At 43.7% G+C, this 20,230-nt stretch overlaps 1 protein-coding gene across 2 annotated transcripts in view; it reads left to right on the top strand.

Moving 5' to 3' along the window:
- The window catches only part of CTCF (CCCTC-binding factor), a 28,093-nt gene extending 14,778 nt beyond the window's left edge, over positions 1–13,315 (top strand). For both annotated transcript variants that reach the window (XM_077287285.1, XM_077287284.1), the window contains exons 3-11: positions 32–202; positions 413–546; positions 4,297–4,417; positions 7,765–7,914; positions 8,087–8,247; positions 8,692–8,874; positions 10,519–10,666; positions 11,076–11,246; positions 12,537–13,315. In XM_077287285.1, the coding sequence (XP_077143400.1) occupies positions 32–202; positions 413–546; positions 4,297–4,417; positions 7,765–7,914; positions 8,087–8,247; positions 8,692–8,874; positions 10,519–10,666; positions 11,076–11,246; positions 12,537–12,721 (1,424 nt within the window). In that variant the 3' untranslated portion in view covers positions 12,722–13,315. The remainder of the gene's footprint in view (positions 1–31; positions 203–412; positions 547–4,296; positions 4,418–7,764; positions 7,915–8,086; positions 8,248–8,691; positions 8,875–10,518; positions 10,667–11,075; positions 11,247–12,536) is intronic.
- Positions 13,316–20,230: the final 6,915 nt, after the last annotated feature.

Below are 20,230 nucleotides of genomic sequence, written 5' to 3'. Positions count from 1 at the left end.
TTCGACTTACTTGTATTTTTTTTTCTTTCAGGTGTAAAGAAAACTTTTCAGTGCGAACTTTGTAGTTATACTTGTCCAAGACGTTCAAACCTCGATCGCCATATGAAGAGTCATACCGACGAACGACCTCACAAATGCCATCTATGTGGTCGGGCATTTAGAACGGTTACCTTGCTTAGGAACCATCTTAACACTCATACAGGTTGGCTTTAATCATCAGTTTTTCTTTACTGTTATATTGTATATCAGAATAAAGAAAGGGTAGATTTATTGGCATAAACGTCATAAATTGAATTGTGTTAAGATATCTAATTTCCAAGATTGTTAATGCTGTACTTGTGTAAAATCTCCTGTTCAGTACAGCTTTTTGGTGATGTCCTATAATGTTGCTTATCTGCTCATTTATTACTAGGTACTCGGCCTCATAAGTGTCCAGACTGTGACATGGCCTTCGTGACAAGTGGCGAGTTGGTCAGACATCGCCGTTACAAACATACTCATGAGAAACCTTTTAAATGTTCCATGTGCGATTATGCCAGTGTTGAGGTAAGTGAAACTGTGGATTTATCTTTTACATAGTCCATTAGTTGCCAAAAATTGAGACCGACAAATTTTAAATTTTTCACAAAGTTTACTACTTCAGATCTTCTAGTAGCAATTTCCATTATTTTTCACCCTTCAACACAGTCTTAGAGATAATGCAAAGTCCTTTCTTGCTATGAAAATTAACTTAAAGGGGTTGTCCACTACTAAGATGTGTTTATAACAACTGAACGAGACCCCCAGGACAGCAAGTGCTGACACCGCTGGAACGGCATCGACAAAGGAGGCGAGTATAGGCTTTATTTTACATGGGCTAAACATTTAGATAAAGAATGGCGTTGTCCTAGTAGTGGACAACCCCTTTAATGGAAAAAAATACACTGAAATTTAACCCTACCACAAAATGACTTGCTTACTTCATTTCAAGTTTTCTCTGGAGAAAGTATTAACAAGGCCAAGGCACTTCTGTGAGCCCTCCGCCATGGCAACAGTCATGTATCCTCAGCCCATTCGTGTGTGGGGGCTTTTCATCCACAGAGGGGGCTCAGTTAATTGTGTTAAGAACCCGGCCACAAAGCATGAGATCTAAACTTCCTCTAAGAGCAATTTCTTAAGGCGATCCAGGAGCAAAGCGGTGATGAACAATGCATTTTCCTACATGATGGAGACCATGTCACAGGGGAAAAGTGGTAATTTGTTGTCTCTGTGAAGGAAACATTAACATTTTGGGTTCTAGGCCAGAGAACTCCCCAGATCTCAAGCTTATAGAGAACCTGTATTCAAACCTTAAAATGCCGGCGGATAAACAAAAAGGCAGAAATTGTGAAAATCTCCAAGCACTCATCAGACAAGATTGGGGCATCAGTCACGATTTAGCCCAGAAGCTGATATCGAGCTGCCAGGGCGAAAAGTCTGGAGAAATAAGGGACAACATTGTAAATAGTCTTGATGTATTTGTCAAAATTTTAAAAACTTATTAAAAGCTTATTGTACATCAGTGGTTTTAGATCTTTTAGGCAGATGTTTCTATGTTTGCTGAAGGAGCAAAATTTGTGAAAATTTAAAAATTGTCAGCTTCAAATCTTTTGGCCACGACTGTATTTAATTTTCTTTTTTTTCACTGCTAATTTAGAACTTCAAAGTAATTGTCAGAGATGGCTTTAAAGTGTGTAATGGATGGCAAATTATGAAATTTTACATAATTAGATGAAAATGGGCTGATGAACAATCATTTGTTGATGCCTGCAAATATGACAGACATCAGCCATTATTGACTGTTTTCCAGCCAGTGACAAAGGCTGGTTACACACTTGCATTTGGCTGGTCTGCGTATGGCTGTGTACATCCCCTCCCTTAAGCTCCGCCTACTTTCGCATGTGTCCCGCACACCTATCTTTAACCCCTTAATGACCGCCAATACGTCTTTTAACTGACCTGAGATATAAGAGAATAGCCTCCCCATAAAGGTGACAATCCAGCAGCTGTCGGCTGTACACTATAGCTGACAACTTGCTGCATCAGCCACGATCAGTGTTTGCACCATCCAAATCTGTTTAACCCCTTAGATGCTGCTGTCAATCGTGACTACATCAGTATAAATGGTTAACAGAGTGCGGGGGCTTCCTCTTTATCCAAACTGGTGCCCTCAGATCATGATTTTGTGGTCCTGATGTTTGCCATGGCAATTCATGACCAAATAGCGGCCTTAGAGTCTGACGGCTCTAGTAATCTGTTCAGAAGTTAGAGGCATTTAGGTGGTAAAAATACACATTTTCATTTCTCTCATAGCACTTTGCATTAATTCCTGTAAAGCACCTGAAGGGTTAATAAACTACCTGACAGCAGTTTTCAATATGTCTAGGGGTGCTGTTTTTAAAATGGTATCATGTTTGGGGGTTTCTCAATATATGGGACCCCTAAAGTCACTTCAAACATGGATCGGTCCCTAAAAAAAAAAATTTTGTAAGTTTCCTTGAAAAAAATGAAAAACTGCTGCTACATTTTTAAACCTCCTAAAATGCTACCAAAATAAAATAACATTTTACAAATGGTGCTGATGTAAAGCCGACATGTGGGAAATGTTGTTTATTATTAATTGTTTGCTGTGGTATGACCATCTGGATTAAAGGGATAATCATTCAAATTTAGAAAATTGCTAATTTTTTAACATTTTTCTCAAATTTTTGATATTTTTTATAAATAAACACACAACATATTGACCTAAATTTACCATTTATCATAAAGTACAATGTTTCACGAAAAAACAATGTCAAAATCACTGGGATTTGTTGAAGCGTTGCAGAGTTATTACCACATAGAGTGACACTGGTGAGATTTCAAAAATTTGGCTCCGTCACTAAGGGGTTAACATTGGGTACGCAAGGGCATGCGTTGTATGCGGCGTTTTGACATGCCCGCCGACCGCACGGGAATGTCAAAATGCCACATGCGGACTCATCCACATACAACGCATGTCCTTGCGAACCTAATGTTAAAGATAGGCACGCAGGATGCATGCGGAAGTAGGCAGGCGAAGCTTAAGGGAGGATGTACGCAGCCATACGCAGACCAGTCAAACGCAAGTTTGAAATCAACCTTAACTAGTGCAGATCACTGGCCAAAAAAAACCCCACCGTGCTTGATAGGTGTTTTGAATGATTACTAACATTTGTTGGCAATCATCATTCGAAAAGAACTTCATGTGGTGCTCTGATTAGCTATTCATCTGTGTTGCTTCTGACAGGTTACTGATCCCTAGTAACCTTTGCCCTATTTTACATAATGAATATTCTGTATATTGGAGAAAAAAAACACTTTCACTTCTGCGCTACAGCATGATCGCGGCGCCCCTGCGCTACAGCTTGATCGCGGCACCCCTGCGCTACAGCTTGATCGCGGCGCCCCTGCGCTACAGCATGATCGCATGTAAAATGTGCATATAATTCAGTTCACTGGTGCTATAAATTTACAGGAAAAAAAAATAAACTCCTCCAAGATGACGCTGCCTGCGCAGTAGCAGCTTTCGGTTACGGCACCATCTTATTGTCTCCACTATGATGACTCAATCCCCTCCTGTGCAGTAGCATCTATCGGCGATCTGACAGATGATACTGCGCAGGTGCCGGCGGCGCAGTCGTTGCGGAGGCTATTTTTTTTCTTTCTCTAGCGAGATATCATCGCTTGTGCAGTGGCATCTATCGGCAATCGCCAATAGCTGCTACTGCACAGGCGGTATAATCTTGGAGGAGGCTTTTTTTTTTTTAAATTATTTATTGCACCAATTAACTGAAATATATGCACATTTTACATGCGATCATGCTGTAGCGCAGGCACCTGCCTGCTGGTTTTTTGTTTGTTTTTTTTTCTTAATATATAGAATATTCATTATGTAAAATAGAAGGCAGGCCACTGAGGGACCAGTGACCTTTCAAAAGCCATACAGATGAATAGCTAAGCAGAGCACCACAACGATCTCACCCCCACCCCACAGGCCGCCCTGGAACACGAGATATCATAAACTGAAAATAAAGATTAAACAACCACAAGACTGATTTCATCAACCAAGGTATCATTTTAATCAGTATAATGGCGCCAACCTGACAGTCTGTAAGTTACTCGGCACAGTCCTGCTGACAGGTTCCCTTTAAATCCACTCCTGCGATTTGCTATACAAAAAGGTGTTTTCCACCAAACCTTAGAGAGTCACTAAGACTTTAACTACTATTAAAAATTTGACCTTTTTCTGTTGATCAGGTAAGCAAGTTGAAGAGACACATTCGTTCTCATACCGGGGAGCGTCCTTTTCAGTGCAGTTTGTGCAGTTATGCCAGCAGAGACACATACAAACTGAAGCGACACATGAGAACTCATTCAGGTAAGTTCCACACACCATCGCCTCAAGTTCAAAGCGTACGCTTTATGCAGCTGTTTGTACATGGAAAAACTAGACTTAAAGGGAAGGTGCCATAAAAAAAAATTTTTTACAGCAATTCTAAAAATGTAAAGAATTAATGTTTACATTTTCTTAAAAAATATTATCATTTGTTTATAATTTAGTAAAATCTGAAAAATAATTTGAAAAGTTTTGGAATTTCCACTTTTAAACACTAGGGAGAGCAGCTGCTGAAATTTCAGAAAAACCTAGTGTACAACTAGCTCACATTACTGCACTGCAGTAAATATGGGCGGAGTCTGCTGACGTGTGTGATGTCTCCTCTCCTTCCCTTCTGGGTGTCTGCTAAGGGATAAGAGAGGATGAGATTCAGGAACCCAGTGAGCAGCCATTTTGTTGGTGACTGCAGAGTAAGGCTGCCGTCACACTATCAGTATTTGGTCAGTATTTTACCTCAGTATTTGTAAGCCAAAACCAGGAGTGGGACAATCAGAGGAAAAGTATAATAGAAACATATGCACCACTTCTGCATTTATCACCCACTCCTGATTTTGACTTAAAAATACTGAGGTAAAATACTGACCAAATTCTGATAGTGTGACGGCAGCCTTATACTGACAAGTAGACAGTCCCCAAGGATGGCAGGCAGCAAGGATTCTGGGAGATATATGGTGGAGGGAGCAGGGTGACAGCAGCATGGAGTATTTCAGGAGAGCAGGGTGCTGGTGTATGGAAGCACCATATTCAGTGCGCGGAGCGGCCAGGGATTGTACATAGAGCGCTGTCTTTTATACACATGGATGGTCCGTCTGCTTGTCTGCGCCACAGAAATCCAGGAAACATTTCTGTGGATTGATGGCCTGTTCTGATCCAGACTTTGCATGCAAAGACCCCATTCCCCTCCTCAGATCCTGTCTTCTCCATCCTGTCCTGGCGATGTGTGAAAGCGAGGCGACAGGCGCAGTCCGGGGTGACGCTGGGAAAGAAATGTAGCCATATAGTAACGATAAACATGAGACCCCCTCTCTTCAGCTACCTCACCAGCCTTCCCCTGACTACTGCCGCCTCTATTACCCCAGACCCGTGTGCAGCTGCTCAGCCAGGACCACCCTAGAATGGGTCCCCTTTATGAAGATAATACTGCCATAGTGTTCTCACATAATACAGCCATATATAACACACATAATACTGTCCTATAGTTCTCACATAATACTGTCCTATAGTTCTCACATAATACTGTCCTATAGTTCTCACATAATACCATCATATAGATTGCAAATAACGACGCCATAGTGTTCTCACATAATACCGCCATATAGATCTCACATAATACCGTCATATAGATCTCACATAATACCGCCAGTGTTCTCACATACCACAGTACCGCCATATAGAGCACACATAATACCGTCATATAGATCTCACATAATACCGCCAGTGTTCTCACATACCACAATACCGCCATATAGAGCAGACAATACCGCCATATAGAGCAGACAATACCGCCATATAGAGCACACATAATACTGTCCTATAGTTCTCACATAATACCATCATATAGATTGCAAATAACGACGCCATAGTATTCTCACATAATACCGACATATAGATCTCACATAATACCGCCATATAGAGCACGCATAATACCGCCATATAGATCTCACATAATACCGCCAGTGTTCTCACATACCGCCATATAAAACACACATAATACCGCCATATAGAGCACACATAATACCGTCATATAGATCTCACATAATACCGCCAGTGTTCTCACATACCGCCATATAAAACATACGTAATACCGCCATATAGAGCACACATAATACCGTCATATAGATCTCACATAATACCGCCAGTGTTATATACCGTTCCGCGTGTGGTAAAATGGATAAAGCAGTTTTATTCTTCGGGTCAGTACGATTACAGCGATACCTCATTTATATCATTTTTATGTTTTGGTGCTTTTATACGATAAAAACTATTTTACAGAAAAAATAATTAGATTTGCATCGCTTTATTCTGAGGACTATAACTTTTTTATTTTTTCGCTGATGATGCTGTATGGCGGCTCGTTTTTTGCGGGACAAGATGACTCTTTCAGCGGTACCATGGTTATTTATTTCTGTCTTTTTGATCGCATGTTATTCCACTTTTTGTTCGGCTGTATGATAATAAAGCGTTGTTTCTTGCCTTGTTTTTTTTTTTTTTGTGTGTGTGTTTTTTTTAGTGATCACTGAAGGGGTTAACTAGTGGGACAGTTTTTTTATAGGTCGGGTCGTTACGGATGCGGCGATACTAAATATGTGTACTTTTATTGTTTTTTTATTTTGCTAAAGGAATGTATTTATTGGAACAATATTTTTTTTTAATTTATTTAGGAATTTTTTTATTTTTTTTTACACATGTAAATTTTTTTTTTTTTTTTTTTACATTTTTACTTTGCCCCAGGGGGGGACATCACAGTAAAGTGACAGGTCGCCGATCTGACACTTTGCTGTGCACTGTGTCAGATCGGCGATCACACAGCACAGCAGGGAGGCTTCCCGGCGCCTGCTCTGAGCAGGCGCTGTGAAGCCACCTCCCTGCATGACCCGGATGCAGCCCCGCGGCCTTTTTGGATTTGGGGACTGCAGGGAGGAGACGCTCGGTACAAGGTGAGCACATCGCCTTGTACCGATCGTCTCAGGGAAGCCCGCAGGGAGCCCCCTCCCTGAGCGATGCTTCCCTATACCGCCGTCACACTGCGATCATGTTTGATCGCAGTGTGCCGGGGGCGGTCCGTGACCGCTCCTGGCACATAGTGCCGGATGTCATCTGCGATAGTCAGCTGACACTTGGGCGCGCTCCCCCCGTGAGCGAGGCTCATCGCGCTGAACTTACTATTCCGTCCTTGGGAATTAGGGCCCACCCCACATGGACGGAATAGTATGTCCGATGACAGAAAGGGGTTAATAGCATTTTTTAGACATGGTCTGTGTCCTGTACAGTAATGGAAGAGAGCTGTGACCGTTGTCTCCTGTTGTCAGTGGATTTCGGGTGTTTTGTGCTTCATTATATTTCTACCTGTGATAAGGGCTCTACTGAAAAGTGATTGCAGTTTTTTAATAAGCTGCTCATTGAAAAAAAAAAAAAAATCCTTTCACTGCCTGTAATTAAACAAGTCTATAGTTTGCATTCTGGACACTATAAGCTTAATAGACTGACATGGAGAATCTGTATTAGAAAATACAATAAATTAATATACGGTCACAACAGACTAGAGATGATCAGTATCTTACTTCCTCTGTTTTCTGCTGGTAATCTGCAAATTCTTCAATTTCTTCTAGGTGAAAAGCCATATGAATGCTATATTTGCCACGCACGTTTTACCCAAAGTGGCACTATGAAAATGCACATATTACAGAAGCATACAGAGAATGTCGCTAAGTTCCACTGTCCACACTGCGATACAGTTATTGCAAGGAAAAGTGATTTGGGTAAGTTACACGCTGGGTACAAGCCCTACAGAAGTAAGGGACGTGTCTGCAAACCCTGTTATAGACTTGCTATGCAATGATCTTTAGCTAAAGCACAGAAGAGACTGACAAATGGAGTTATAGGCAAGCCAGTAACACTTTAGGTTTATTTTTATTTTTTTTTCTTCTTAAGGTGTCCATCTACGTAAACAGCATTCCTTCATCGAGCAAGGCAAGAAGTGCCGCTATTGCGATACAGTCTTCCATGAGCGTTATGCCCTCATACAGCACCAGAAGTCTCATAAAAACGAAAAAAGATTCAGATGCGACCAGTGTGAATATGCCTGCAGACAGGTAACATAATGAAGTGGGGTGACAGTTTTTTTGTTTGTTTTTTTTGTGTGTGTGTATATATATATATATATATATATATATATATTAGTCTGTTTTTTTTATAGTGTATAGGGTAAATCCTGATCTCTCATGAAGCCCCACCCTATCATGTAGTAAAGGGGTTATCACACCTCTGATGGCTCTCTAACACAGCTGGTTTCTGTCGTTTGCGGTGCAAATTCAGCTCCTGAGCCTGCTCATATACTCCTGACCCTTTCCATGATGTGCATATTCATCATAAAGTCTGAAGGGGTTAATAAAGTGAATTTAAAAAGTTACACAAATACACTAAAAGAAAACGAAATCTGAAGTCCAATTTCATGGATTTTTTTTTTTTAAAGTGATTATATGGGGAGCTACTGTCTATAATTTAAGAGTTTTTTTTTTTTTTTGTATTTTATTCAGGAGCGTCACATGATAATGCATAAACGTACTCACACCGGCGAGAAGCCTTACGCCTGTAGCCATTGTGACAAAACTTTCCGCCAGAAGCAACTCCTGGACATGCATTTCAAGAGATACCACGATCCAAGCTTCGTTCCCGCTGCTTTTGTCTGTTCCAAGTGTGGGAAAACCTTTACACGAAGGGTAAGGTGTTTGCTTCTAAGAAAATAAAGCTGGATCCTATCAATAACCAGGAGCATAATGCCCCATAAATGTTCATGACAATAAATTCAGTATAAAAATATATAAGCTTTATTCAAGTAAATACAACATCAGAAAAATAATAGTACAGTACCAAATGATGAGGACAAGGTGAAAGACTAAACTGAAAACCAGCCCCATGGGAACACACACCCAAAGAGTAGGGGTACTGCCAATCAGCAGCTAATATAGTAACTGTCTCAAGAAAAAAGACAGGGCATTATCTAAGGCGCTAATGGAGGGGAGGCATAATAGTCTGAGGCACAATGGCCAATAACTTTAAGGCTAGGTTCACATTGCGTTAATGTGTGCACGCTAACGGACAGCGTTGCACGGCGAAAATGTCGCAATTAACGCTGTGCAACGGGTCCGTTAGCGCACCCATTGACAGCAATGTAAATTTCGCCTGCAGCGCATCGCTAGCGCGTGCCTTTTTCGGCTCGCGCTAGCGGTGTGCCGTTCTTCTGTGGCGCGCCTCGGACGCTGCTTGCAGCGTCCGTGGCGTGCCCGAGGTCCGTTCCCCGCTCTCGCAGATCGGGGATCTGCGAGAGCGGGGACATTAACGCGGCCCCTAAATAAACATTGCGTTAGCGCAATCCGCTAGCGCTAAACGGATTGCCCTAACGCAATGTGAACCTAGCCTAAGACATTACTCTTTCCTATCCCTTTTTAACCCATCCATATTGCAACAGTGCCCATAAAGTGCAAGTGACCTTAAAAACGCCTAAGTGGCGTGCCGCTTGTTAGGCTTACCCATGTGTGTACTCCCGTGCAGTCGGTGACCAGCAGATAGCCCCGACGCGCGTTTCGCGTGCTGTGCTTCCTCGGGGGGCTGCCGAGGGTAAGCCTAACAAGCGTGTGTTCCCATGTGGCTGGTTTCCGGTTTAGTCTTTCACGTTGTCCTCATCATTTGGTACTGTACGATTATTTTTCTGATGTTGTATTTACTTGAATAAAGCTTATATATTTTTATACTGAATTTATTGTCATGAACATTTATGGGGCATTATGCTCCTGGTTATTGATGGGATCCAATTTATTTGGGAGTTTCGCCCCCTTTTCCCCTTGTTGGAGTGCAATGGGCACTTCACGTGGAAGGGATTTTTGTACTAGGCATTATATCCACAAGTTCGGCTTTTGTAAAAAATAAGAAAATAAAGCTGTATTAGCCGAAGAAAAAGTTATGCCAATAAGCAAAAGTTGTGAACAGAAATTACTAGCCAGTGCGCCCGGGTCTTGCATAAAAAAAAAAACTGAAACAACTGTAATAAAAGTATAATTTTTTACTTTTCAGGGACTTTATTTTATATACTGCATAACAGCCACTATCAAAACCATTTTACCCCTAACAAGCACTGCATAAACTGATGTCCTAATGTACCTCTAGCGTTCCTTGATTCATGCCATCACAATCCCTTTGAACATCAAATATTTACAACCTCTGTATGAGATGAGAAGGGTTGAATCCTCTGTGTTCATGTTTCTGTGCCTTTGAATTAAACGGTGCATAGTTTTTTGGGTTGTTTGTTGTTTTTTTTTTGTGTGTGGTGGATGCAATAATGATTATTTGTCAACTTGTTTCTTCAGAACACAATGTCAAGACATGCAGATAATTGCACTGGCCCTGATGGAACAGATGGAGAGAATGGAGGTCACAGCGAAGTATTGCATAAAAAAGGGAAACGTGGCCGCAAAAGAAAGATGCGCTCCAAAAAGGAAGGATCAACTGATAGTGGTAAGAAAATACCATTTGGATAAATGGCGCACAAGTCCTGGCCTAACTGATTACCTTTTAAAGTATCATTGTCCTTTTGTACTTTTTTCGTCAGTGATAGGCAAAAGGTTTAATTAAATGGTGGTCTGGCTGCTGGAACATTGAATTTAATTTTTTTTTTTTTGGCTTTGGGTCGAAAGCTGAATGTGAATCCGCTATAGAAATTGTCTGAATCCATACACTCTCCCAGGAGATATGGCTCCATCTTCAGTGGAATTGACACGAATCATCTGTTGGTTTCCACCATATAGTTACAGCAATTGTTGGGGTTTCTCCCAGTTCCAAATGATCAGTCTGGGAATAAGACTCTCTTTACTGCTTTCATTTCCAAACTTCTTGATGATGGAGGTTGTATTTTGTCAATTTTTAGAGGATAACGCAGATCCAGATTTGGATGACGAAGAAGATGAGGATGATGAGGACGATCTTCCAATTGAAATAGACGCTGACCATGATCACGACTCAGAACAGGCCCTAACCTCTCTAAGCCCACCGGTTAAGAAACGCAGAGGAAGACCTCCAGGAAAAGCTAACAAACAAAGTACGTTTCAGTTCTATTGTGATCACATTATGTTAGGTGGAAGTGTAATAAAAAAAAACCTCTACCAGCCTTTAGTTTTAGGAACAAAACTCCTATTTCTCTATTGCTTCATTAGGGGACACAGGAAACCATTGGGTATTCTGCTGCCACTAGTAGGAGGTTTCTACTGATGCTCTGATGCAGATTTTATTTTTGCAGTAGTTGTGTGTAATCTGTAGTTTAAAGCCACTACAAACTGTGCCAAAGGCCTGTCCCACACGTCCAGATAATTCTTGTACCGGAAAAAATCGGTACCGGAGTTATCCGTGTCTGTGAGCTCACGTAGGCCATCCGTGTGGCACACGTGCGGCAGCCGTGTGCCGCCTGGGTACCACACGGACCGTGCAGGAGAGACAGCGCTACAGTAAGCGCTGTCCCCCCAGCATGGTGCTGAAGCCGCCATTCATCCGTTCTCCAGCGCTCGCTGGGGAGAAGGGATGAAAAATGATGAATATGCGGCTCCACCTCCCATAGGGGTGGAGCCGCATATTCATCACTGTAATGGGCGGCACCACGTGACCGCTCATACAGGAGAAGCTGCAGGGCGGAGAGCAAGCGTCGAGGGAGGCGGGTGAGTATTTTAATGCCGGCGGCCGGGCGCACAGGAGGGGGGAGGATGCCCTAAAGTTTATTTTAAACACATAAAAAAAAAAATTAAAAAAAAAAGATTTTTCATCCCTTCTCCCCAGCGAGCGCTGGAGAGAACGGATGAATGGCGGCTTCAGCACCATGCTGGGGGGACAGCGCTTACTGTAAGCGCTGTCTCCAGCATGGCACACGGACTTCACAGGGAAAACCTCCATCTGCGTTACGTGTTTTACACGGACCCATTGACTTTAATGGGTCCGTGTAATACGTGCGCTCCCACGAACACTGACATGTCTTCGTGTTTGGCACACGGAGACACGGTCCGCAAAAAATCAATGACATCTGCACAGATGCATTGATTTCAATGTGTCTACGTGTGTCAGTGGCTCCGGTACGTGAGGAAACTATCACCTCACATACCGGAGCCACTGACGTGTGAAACCGGCCTAATAAGAAGGGGATAAGTATTCCAGCCTCTTTTCTTTAGCCAGCAGATCAGTCAAGTCAAAGTCAATTTTAGTCTCCAAAGATTGAGGTTTTAATGTTGATTGCCTAACTGGATGAAGATGGTTTTCTTGCAAATGTCTAAGCACTATCAAAAACATAATCTTAGTCCAGTTTACTGATCTTCATACCACTTCTTAAAATGTATTGTCTTTATAGCTCCTACAATTATTCAAGTGGAGGATCACAGTACGGGAGAAATTGAAGACATTATAGTACAAGTGAAGAAAGAATCTGACCTGGAGGCAGAAGTAGTAGTAGATGCTCCACAAATTGTTTCTACTGTCGAAGCTCCAAATGGAGATATTACTGCAGAGATGATCTTTAGCACGATGGACCGGTGATGACTGAAAGATTTATTGCCTTCTGATTGAACTGGCCCGGGCTGTGTTTAAATGGCTCACTATTTTATGGGAAATTGTTTTATTTTTTATTTTAGTTCACTTTTTTAATTTTATTTTTTGCTTTCGGTAAGTTTTAAGAACTTTTACAAAAACAACCCATAATGGGAAAAGTGGTGATGCACATCAGCCGACTAAAGGATGTGGTCTTCAATGTCGGAAAAGCCTGAAGTCATGGACTCGTGAGCTGTACGTAGTGAGGATGGCGTTTTAGCGGTTTCATGAGGAAAAGAAGAGTTGACTACTGGTCATGGTTGCTCATTTATTTTTTATTTTTTTATGTATTGGCATTGAGATCACAAGAAGGGGTTTTTAATTTTCTTTTTTCCCCACCAATAAAAAAAAAAAAAAAAAACATAAACTGCATAGCTTGTACTTTTAGCAGATTCTTTCAAATTTTAAATGGTAAATAGACAAATGTCAACTGCAAATGGACTGGCCAAATTGTCAGATATTGCTTTTGCTTAAACTGTTATGTTTGCATTCAGGAGCATTGAATTCTGGTAAGGCCTACATTATTTTTTTTTTTTTTTTATTTTTTTTATAAAAAGAAAAATTATGGTGGAAAACATTGTTCCAATAAGTACAACTGATTGCAAACCATGGATGTCCATCATTAGTATAAATATATATATATACAGCATGCTTAAATGTTTATTTTGACTTTCTTTTCCAGACTTTGGCTTTGTTGTGCTACACTTGATTCTGTAAATAACTTTTTTACATTTAATCTTTTTCTATCAAGAAGTTTAAATCTGTGGAAAACTGTAGTCAGATCAATTTTAATTTCTGACATGGGAAAAATAAATATACATAAGCGTTCATGGATACTACTATTTGCAAATCCAGTACCGTCAAATTCCAAATGTTGTAGTGTTTTCTTTTTTTTTTTTTTCCCACTCCCTCTCCATCCGACCAGAAGTTTAATAATGTATATGGTAAGCATTATGACACCCATTTCTTTTAGACTATTTTATATACTTTACGTTCACATAGGACTCGTACATACTATATATATACTCGTAAGAGACTCCATTCCTTCTGCCTGTAACTTAATTTTCCCCTATATGTGCTGCTTTTCAATAGCGATCAGTTTAGATTTTGAAAAGTCTGAATCTGTTTTTTTTTTTTCCTCTTGGATTTTCATAATTATTTTTTATCAATTTCTGTCCTGTGCTATTTTCATTATTTTAAAAGGCCAACATTGATCATTGTTAAAATATTGTGATGGGCAAAAAAGTAGGATTTTTTTCAAATGCGAATGTACTACTGTACAGCTAATAAATAATGTAGGATTATCTTGTCTGGTGGATTCTTTAAGGCTACATTTGTTGAAGGGAAAAAAAAAGTCAAAGTTAGGAAGATGTGGCTTTTGGGTGAAAATTCAGGATGATCTTAAAATGCCCTCTAACCTTTTCAGGTGAACTTAATGTGACCTTCTCTAACTTTTGATTATACATGTACAACTGTTTCAGTACTTTTTGCTGAACTTGCTGTTCTCTAACAAAGAGCTTAATGGCAAAATTCACATTTGGTGGTTGATCCATGAATTGCCCGATAAAGTTCAGGGTTCAATAAGAGCTGATATTAAACAGTCCTCATCAGAACGCTCTTCACATATAAGACCAAGATGACACCTAACAATTGATTAACAGTACTTCGCCATTGTGCTGCTTCAAGCAGGATGCTCTCAGAGGGAAGAGGCCACTTAGCATAAGTGTCAACAGCAGGTGACAACAGAGATTGGAAGAGTCACAGAAAGGCAGAGAAGTGGATGTCCTTTGGCCACGTACTACACTGATGACCGCTTCTCTGTGAACCATTCTCTTTGGAACAGTGCTTCTCACTTCCCTTAAATGTGCCTGGAGTTGTTTGGCATTCAAGTGTCACGCCATACCATCCGAAACGGTTTACATCAGCGTGGTCTGCGTGCTAGACAACCTGCAATTGTACCTGACCACACCACCAGGCACAGGCGTCATCCATGCTGAACGAGTGACCAGTGGCCTCAGTGCTGTTCACTGATGAAAGTTGATTCACGCTGAGCAGAAATGATGGCTGCCAACGCTTTTTAAGAGGTCAAAGAGAGCGTATGCATCGGTCATTGCCACCAGACGAGCCTTTTCGTGGTATTGTGGGCAGGTGTCTGGTCATTATAGAATTGCCCTACACTTTGCGACAAGCCCCTACTACTTGAATAACATCATTAATCCAGTCTGTGTGCCTTTGCATGGACACAGGCCTAATTTCATCTTCATGGATGACAATGCTCCAGCTCGTCAAGGTCGCATCATTTGGCAACGGCTGCTGGAGACTGGGAGACCTCAGATGGAGTGGCCTGCACTTTCTCCAGACTTGAATCCCATAGAAAACCTGTGGGATCAGCTGAGTCGCCATGTAGAGGCTCGTAACTGTACCCTAGAACATCAATGACCCGAGGGCTGCCCTTCAGAAAACTATGATGCCATACCTCCGCAAATAACAATTCCACTTGTGAACAGCACGAGACATCGTTGTCAAGCTGTAATTGATGTTTAAGGCCACATGACAAGTTGAGACAATTACATTTTTAAGGGTATACGCACCACTGTTGGCTTTTGTTTCAATAAATTGAGAAAATCACCATTGCATTCTTCTATTTAAATGCCCTACTTTCATGATAAAATACCGTATATACTCGAGTATAAGCCGAGACTTTCAGCCCATTTTTTGGGACTGAAAGTCCCCCTCTCGGCTTATACTCGAGTCACACCCAGGGGTCGGCAGGGGAGAGGGGACTGTCTAATTATACTCACCTGCTCCTGGCGTGGTCCCTGGCGCCCCAGCTTCTTGTACTGAGCGGTCACATGGTACTGCTCATTACAGTAATGAATATGACACTCCACCTCTCATAGGGGTGGAGCCGCATATTCATTACTGTAATGAGCGGTAACGGTGACTGTTCAGTACAGGAAGAAGCTGCCGGGGAACCAGGGACTGCACCGCGCCAGGAGCAGGTGAGTATAACGGGGAGAGGAGCGCAGCGCTGTGCAATAGTCACATGCTCCTTGTTCCGGCGCCGCTCCATCTTCAGCGTCTTCTGCAGTGACGCTCAGGTCAGAGGGCGCGGTGACATGGTTAGTGCGTGCCCTCTGCCTGAAGATGGAGCGGCACTGGAACAAGGAGCAGGTGAATATTGAAAGTGCCGGGGGCCTGAGCGACGGAGAGGTGAGTATGTGATTTTTTTTTTATTGCAGCAACAGCAAATGGGGCAAGTGTCTGTATGGAGCGTCTTATGGGGCCATAACGTTTGTGCAGCACTATATTGGCAAGTGTCTGTAAGGGGCCATAATCAAGGTTTGTGCAGCACTATATGGGGCAAATATCTTTATGGAGCATGTTATAGGGCTATAATCATTATTTGTGCAGCATTATATGGGGCAAATGTGTCTGGAGCATCTTATAGGGCCATTATTAACCTTTATGCAGGATTATATGGAGCATCTTATGGGGCCATCATAAACTATATGGGGCTCCTGATTCAATATGGATATTCAAAAACGCTTAACCTACTGATGTCTCAATTAATTTTACTTTTATTGGTATCTATTTTTACTTTTGACATTTACCGGTAGCTGGCGCATTTCCCACCCTAGGCTTATACTCGAGTCATTACGTTTTCCCAGTTTTTTGTGGCAACATTAGGGGGTCGGCTTATACTCGGGTTGGCTTATACTCGAGTATGGCACTCACTTTGGCGCAAACATTTTACATTTTCATAAATTTCACTCAAAAGCCATGTATCCCTAACTTTTTGTGAGTAGTGTGTACGTATATATAATAAATATATACATTTTTAAAATTTGTATATAACTTTTAAAATGATTTAGTTTTTTTTTTTTTTTTAAAGAATATTTACTCTGTCGCCTCATTGGGGGACACAGGACCATGGGTGTTATGCTGCTGTCCAGTAGGAGGCGACACTATGCATAATCTGAAAAAGATTAACTGTGGCTCCTCCTCTGCAGTATACACCCCTGGACGGCATCAGCCTTCTCCAGTTTTTGCTTAGTGTCGCATAGGAGGCACCCCTAAGATTTTTTTACTACGTTTTTTTGTGACGGATTACAGATGAAGAAAAGTGGGTCTCCTGTGAGACTCCCAGCATTGCTCCTTCCTCGGTCCCCTATCACGGGGTGCCCGGTTGAAGTAGAGATGGCTATTCCCCATGTTGCTCCTTCCCCAGTCCCTCGGATGCTGGTTCAAAGTTGAGACCCCCCCCCCCCCTTCCCCAATTCCTTTTGGTTTCTGGGTTGAGGTCGAGGCGAGGATAAAGCCCCCGGATGGTCACACAGCACCCTCCCTAATCCCCCTCTGGGGGTATTAGGTTGAGACGCCTCAGGTAGGGCCTGTACAGGCAGCATTCTACAGCTCCCAGCAATGGGCCAGCATTCTGCGCCTGCATCCAGGGACCCCAGCCCAGCTGCGGGCTCCTGTTGGGGCCGGGGGGAGGGCAGGCATGGCACAATACAGACACAGGGCTCCCTGCGCCCCTGTCTCTGGCAGCACCAGCTCTATACTGCCTCAGGGGGACCCCTCACCGGGCCCCCCATCCGCTTACAGCCCCACCGCTATCCTGCTTTTAAATCCGGGGGGTCCGGTTCAGATCCGACCCCCTCCCGGACTTTTGCGCCGGCCTGGAGCCCTTCTGGGCATCAGGCATCTAATTTAGGCCCCGGCTTCGGCCTAACTGAAGCCACCGCCTCCTCTCCGCCCCCCGGATGACCTATGACACTACAGTGTCATAGAGGGGGCGGATCGAGACAGAAAGGGCGCGTTTTTACACAGCTTTGCCGCCTTTTTCTCCCCCTGCCTCTTCTCGGCGGCCATTTCTACTGCAGCAAGGATTAACCCTGCATCTCCCTGTCAGCAGGACCAGGCCAGCCAGTCTCCCAGGCCCAGGCCAGCACAAGACTGTGGATCTTCGGCGCTGGACCTAGGGGCATACTGGTGGGGTAAGATCACAGCTGCGTTGTTTTACTCAGGCTGTGAATCCATATTACCTATAAGGCTCCTCTATAGGTTTCTCTACCCCTGTAAGGTCCTTTGCAACCAGCCCTTCTGCACTCTGTGCACTATGCCGGGCTCAAGGTCCAAGAGAACCAGGCAGGACTGCTATTATGCATTCTGTACAGCCTGCAGGACCGCTCTCCCCAGTGGCAGCACGTAACGCGCTGCCAGGACTGCATCCAGACTACTGCGTCAGAGCCCCAAGAAGCCCCTACCAATGCCTCGGTGTCTAATTCCACGCCGGAATGGGTCACCCAGAGGTCGCAATCTATGATGCAGTCTATAGATAACCTAACCTCCACATTGCTTCGGGCTCTGCATAGTCATGCCTCGGCTATGACCGCTACCCAGCAGAGGGAGAGCTTGACTCAGGAACAGAACAACCTGGCACATCCACGTCTAGGTCAGCATGCAAGCGGACCCATAGGTCAAGTCCATCTGCGTCATCCCGTAGCACACGGTCATCCCCTTCTAGGGAAAGACACCGTAGTTCCAAGTCATCTATTCTAGACCATCCCCTTCCAGGGGCAGACAATGCAGATCTCCACAGTCCCTGACCAGAGAAGGCCTCCTCTCCAGCTCACCCAGCAGGGGACGCCGCAGTGATACACTGGATTCGGAAGGCATCTGCGACTCCGACTCACAGGGAAACTGAGGGGTCCCTGATCCCAATCACCCCTAGCAATACAGCGCTAGTCGAGGACATAATCTCTTCCATCCATCGGGTGCTGGACATTTCTAATCTGCCACCAGAGGATTTCCTTTGAAGGACCTCTGAAGCCGCCTAAGGTTTTTTCTAACCACCCAGAGTTTAAAGCGATCCTTATAGAGCAGCTCTCACAGCCTGAGAAAAAATTCCCTAATCGCAAATATCTGGAGGCAAGGTACCCTTTCCCACAGAAGGACACTAAGGAATGGACAGATCCACCCGAAGTGGACCCCCTAGTCTCTAGACTAGCAGCACAGACTCTACTTTTCACTGCCAGATAGCTCAACCCTCCGGGACGCAGCAGACCGGCAGTTAGAACGCATGGCTCGTTCAATTTTCGAGGCGGCAGGGGCCTCCCTGACTCCCGCGTTCGCTTCAGTTGGGCTGCCAAGGCCATACTGGCTTGGGCCAAAAATTTACAAGCTGGCCTCCAAGCATCTGCTCCTGAGCTGTCGGACCAAGCGGTTCAAATAGCAGTTGTAGCAGATTACACGCTTCATGCAGCCCTGGATTCAGCAAGGGGTGTAGCGGGGATAGCATCAAACGCCATCACAATTCAGCGTATCCTCTGGCTGCGAAATGGAAAGCGGACTCAGCCTCAAAGAAGTCCCTCACACATCTCCCGTATCTCAGTGGGTGACTTTTCGGTGAAAAGTTGGACACAATGATATCCAACGCCACTGGGGGCAAGAGTACCTCTCTCCCTCAACTGAAACCTATACACACTTACAAGAAGTGTAACACAACCGATTCCGATCCCTTCGGAATTCCTCGGGCTGGTCCGTCTCGCGTCCAGCACAAAATCGTAACCGTTCCCCACACAGGGACAACTCATGGTCGACGCAAAGGACGAACAAGACCTGGCAGTTAAAAGCAGGCCAGTCAAAGCCCAAAGGAGGTAAACCTCAGGTTTTTTTTTTTTTCCTTTCCTCATGACTCACGGACCCCGGAAGACATCCCACCCGTAGGCGGCCGACTTTGCTCTTCCAGCAAGTCTGGATGCCTACTACAGAAGACAGGTCGGGTTAGGGAACTAGTGTCTTCCGGATACAAGATAGAGTTCAAACTCCAACCCACCGAACCGAGTCTTCCTCTCTGTTCCCCCAAAACCGCCAGCCAAGGCTCGTGCCTTCCACCAAGCGGTTCCCTCGCTTCTTCAAGCAGGAGTCATAGTACCGGTTCCCACGGCCGGGCGCTTCCGAGGGTTCTACTCCAATCTATTTGTAGTCCCCAAGAAAGGAGGCAGCGTACGGCCCATACTGGACCTAAAACAACTCAACAAATATGTACGGGTTCGTCACTTCCGCTGGAGTCCCCTTCGGTCCATCATTGCGTCCATGGAGAAGGGAGAATATCTCGCATTCATAGAAATACAAGACGCGTACCTGCATATACCGATTGCACCTGCTCGTCAGAGTTTTCTCAGGTTCGCAATAGACCAGGACCACTACCAGTTTGTGGCTCTTCCGTTCGGACTCGCCACGGCTCCCAGAGTGTTTACCAAGGCCATGGCAGCCACCATGTTCATCCTGCACTCCAGAGGCATAGTAGTCGTTCTGTGAAGGAAGAAATTAAGAAAGATTCTCCATTTTGTGCTTTTCGACTCCATTTTGTTGTTTTGATATAAATTTTGTTAGTAGGCTAAAGGTTACAGCTGTTATGAGATTTTGATGAGACCTTGATTGTTGCAACCT

Source organism: Ranitomeya variabilis, chromosome 2 (genome assembly GCF_051348905.1).
Source record: "Ranitomeya variabilis isolate aRanVar5 chromosome 2, aRanVar5.hap1, whole genome shotgun sequence".
Lineage (NCBI taxonomy): Eukaryota > Metazoa > Chordata > Amphibia > Anura > Dendrobatidae > Ranitomeya > Ranitomeya variabilis.
Note: the sequence above shows the minus strand (reverse complement) of the source record. Positions and strands in the feature narration are given on the sequence as shown.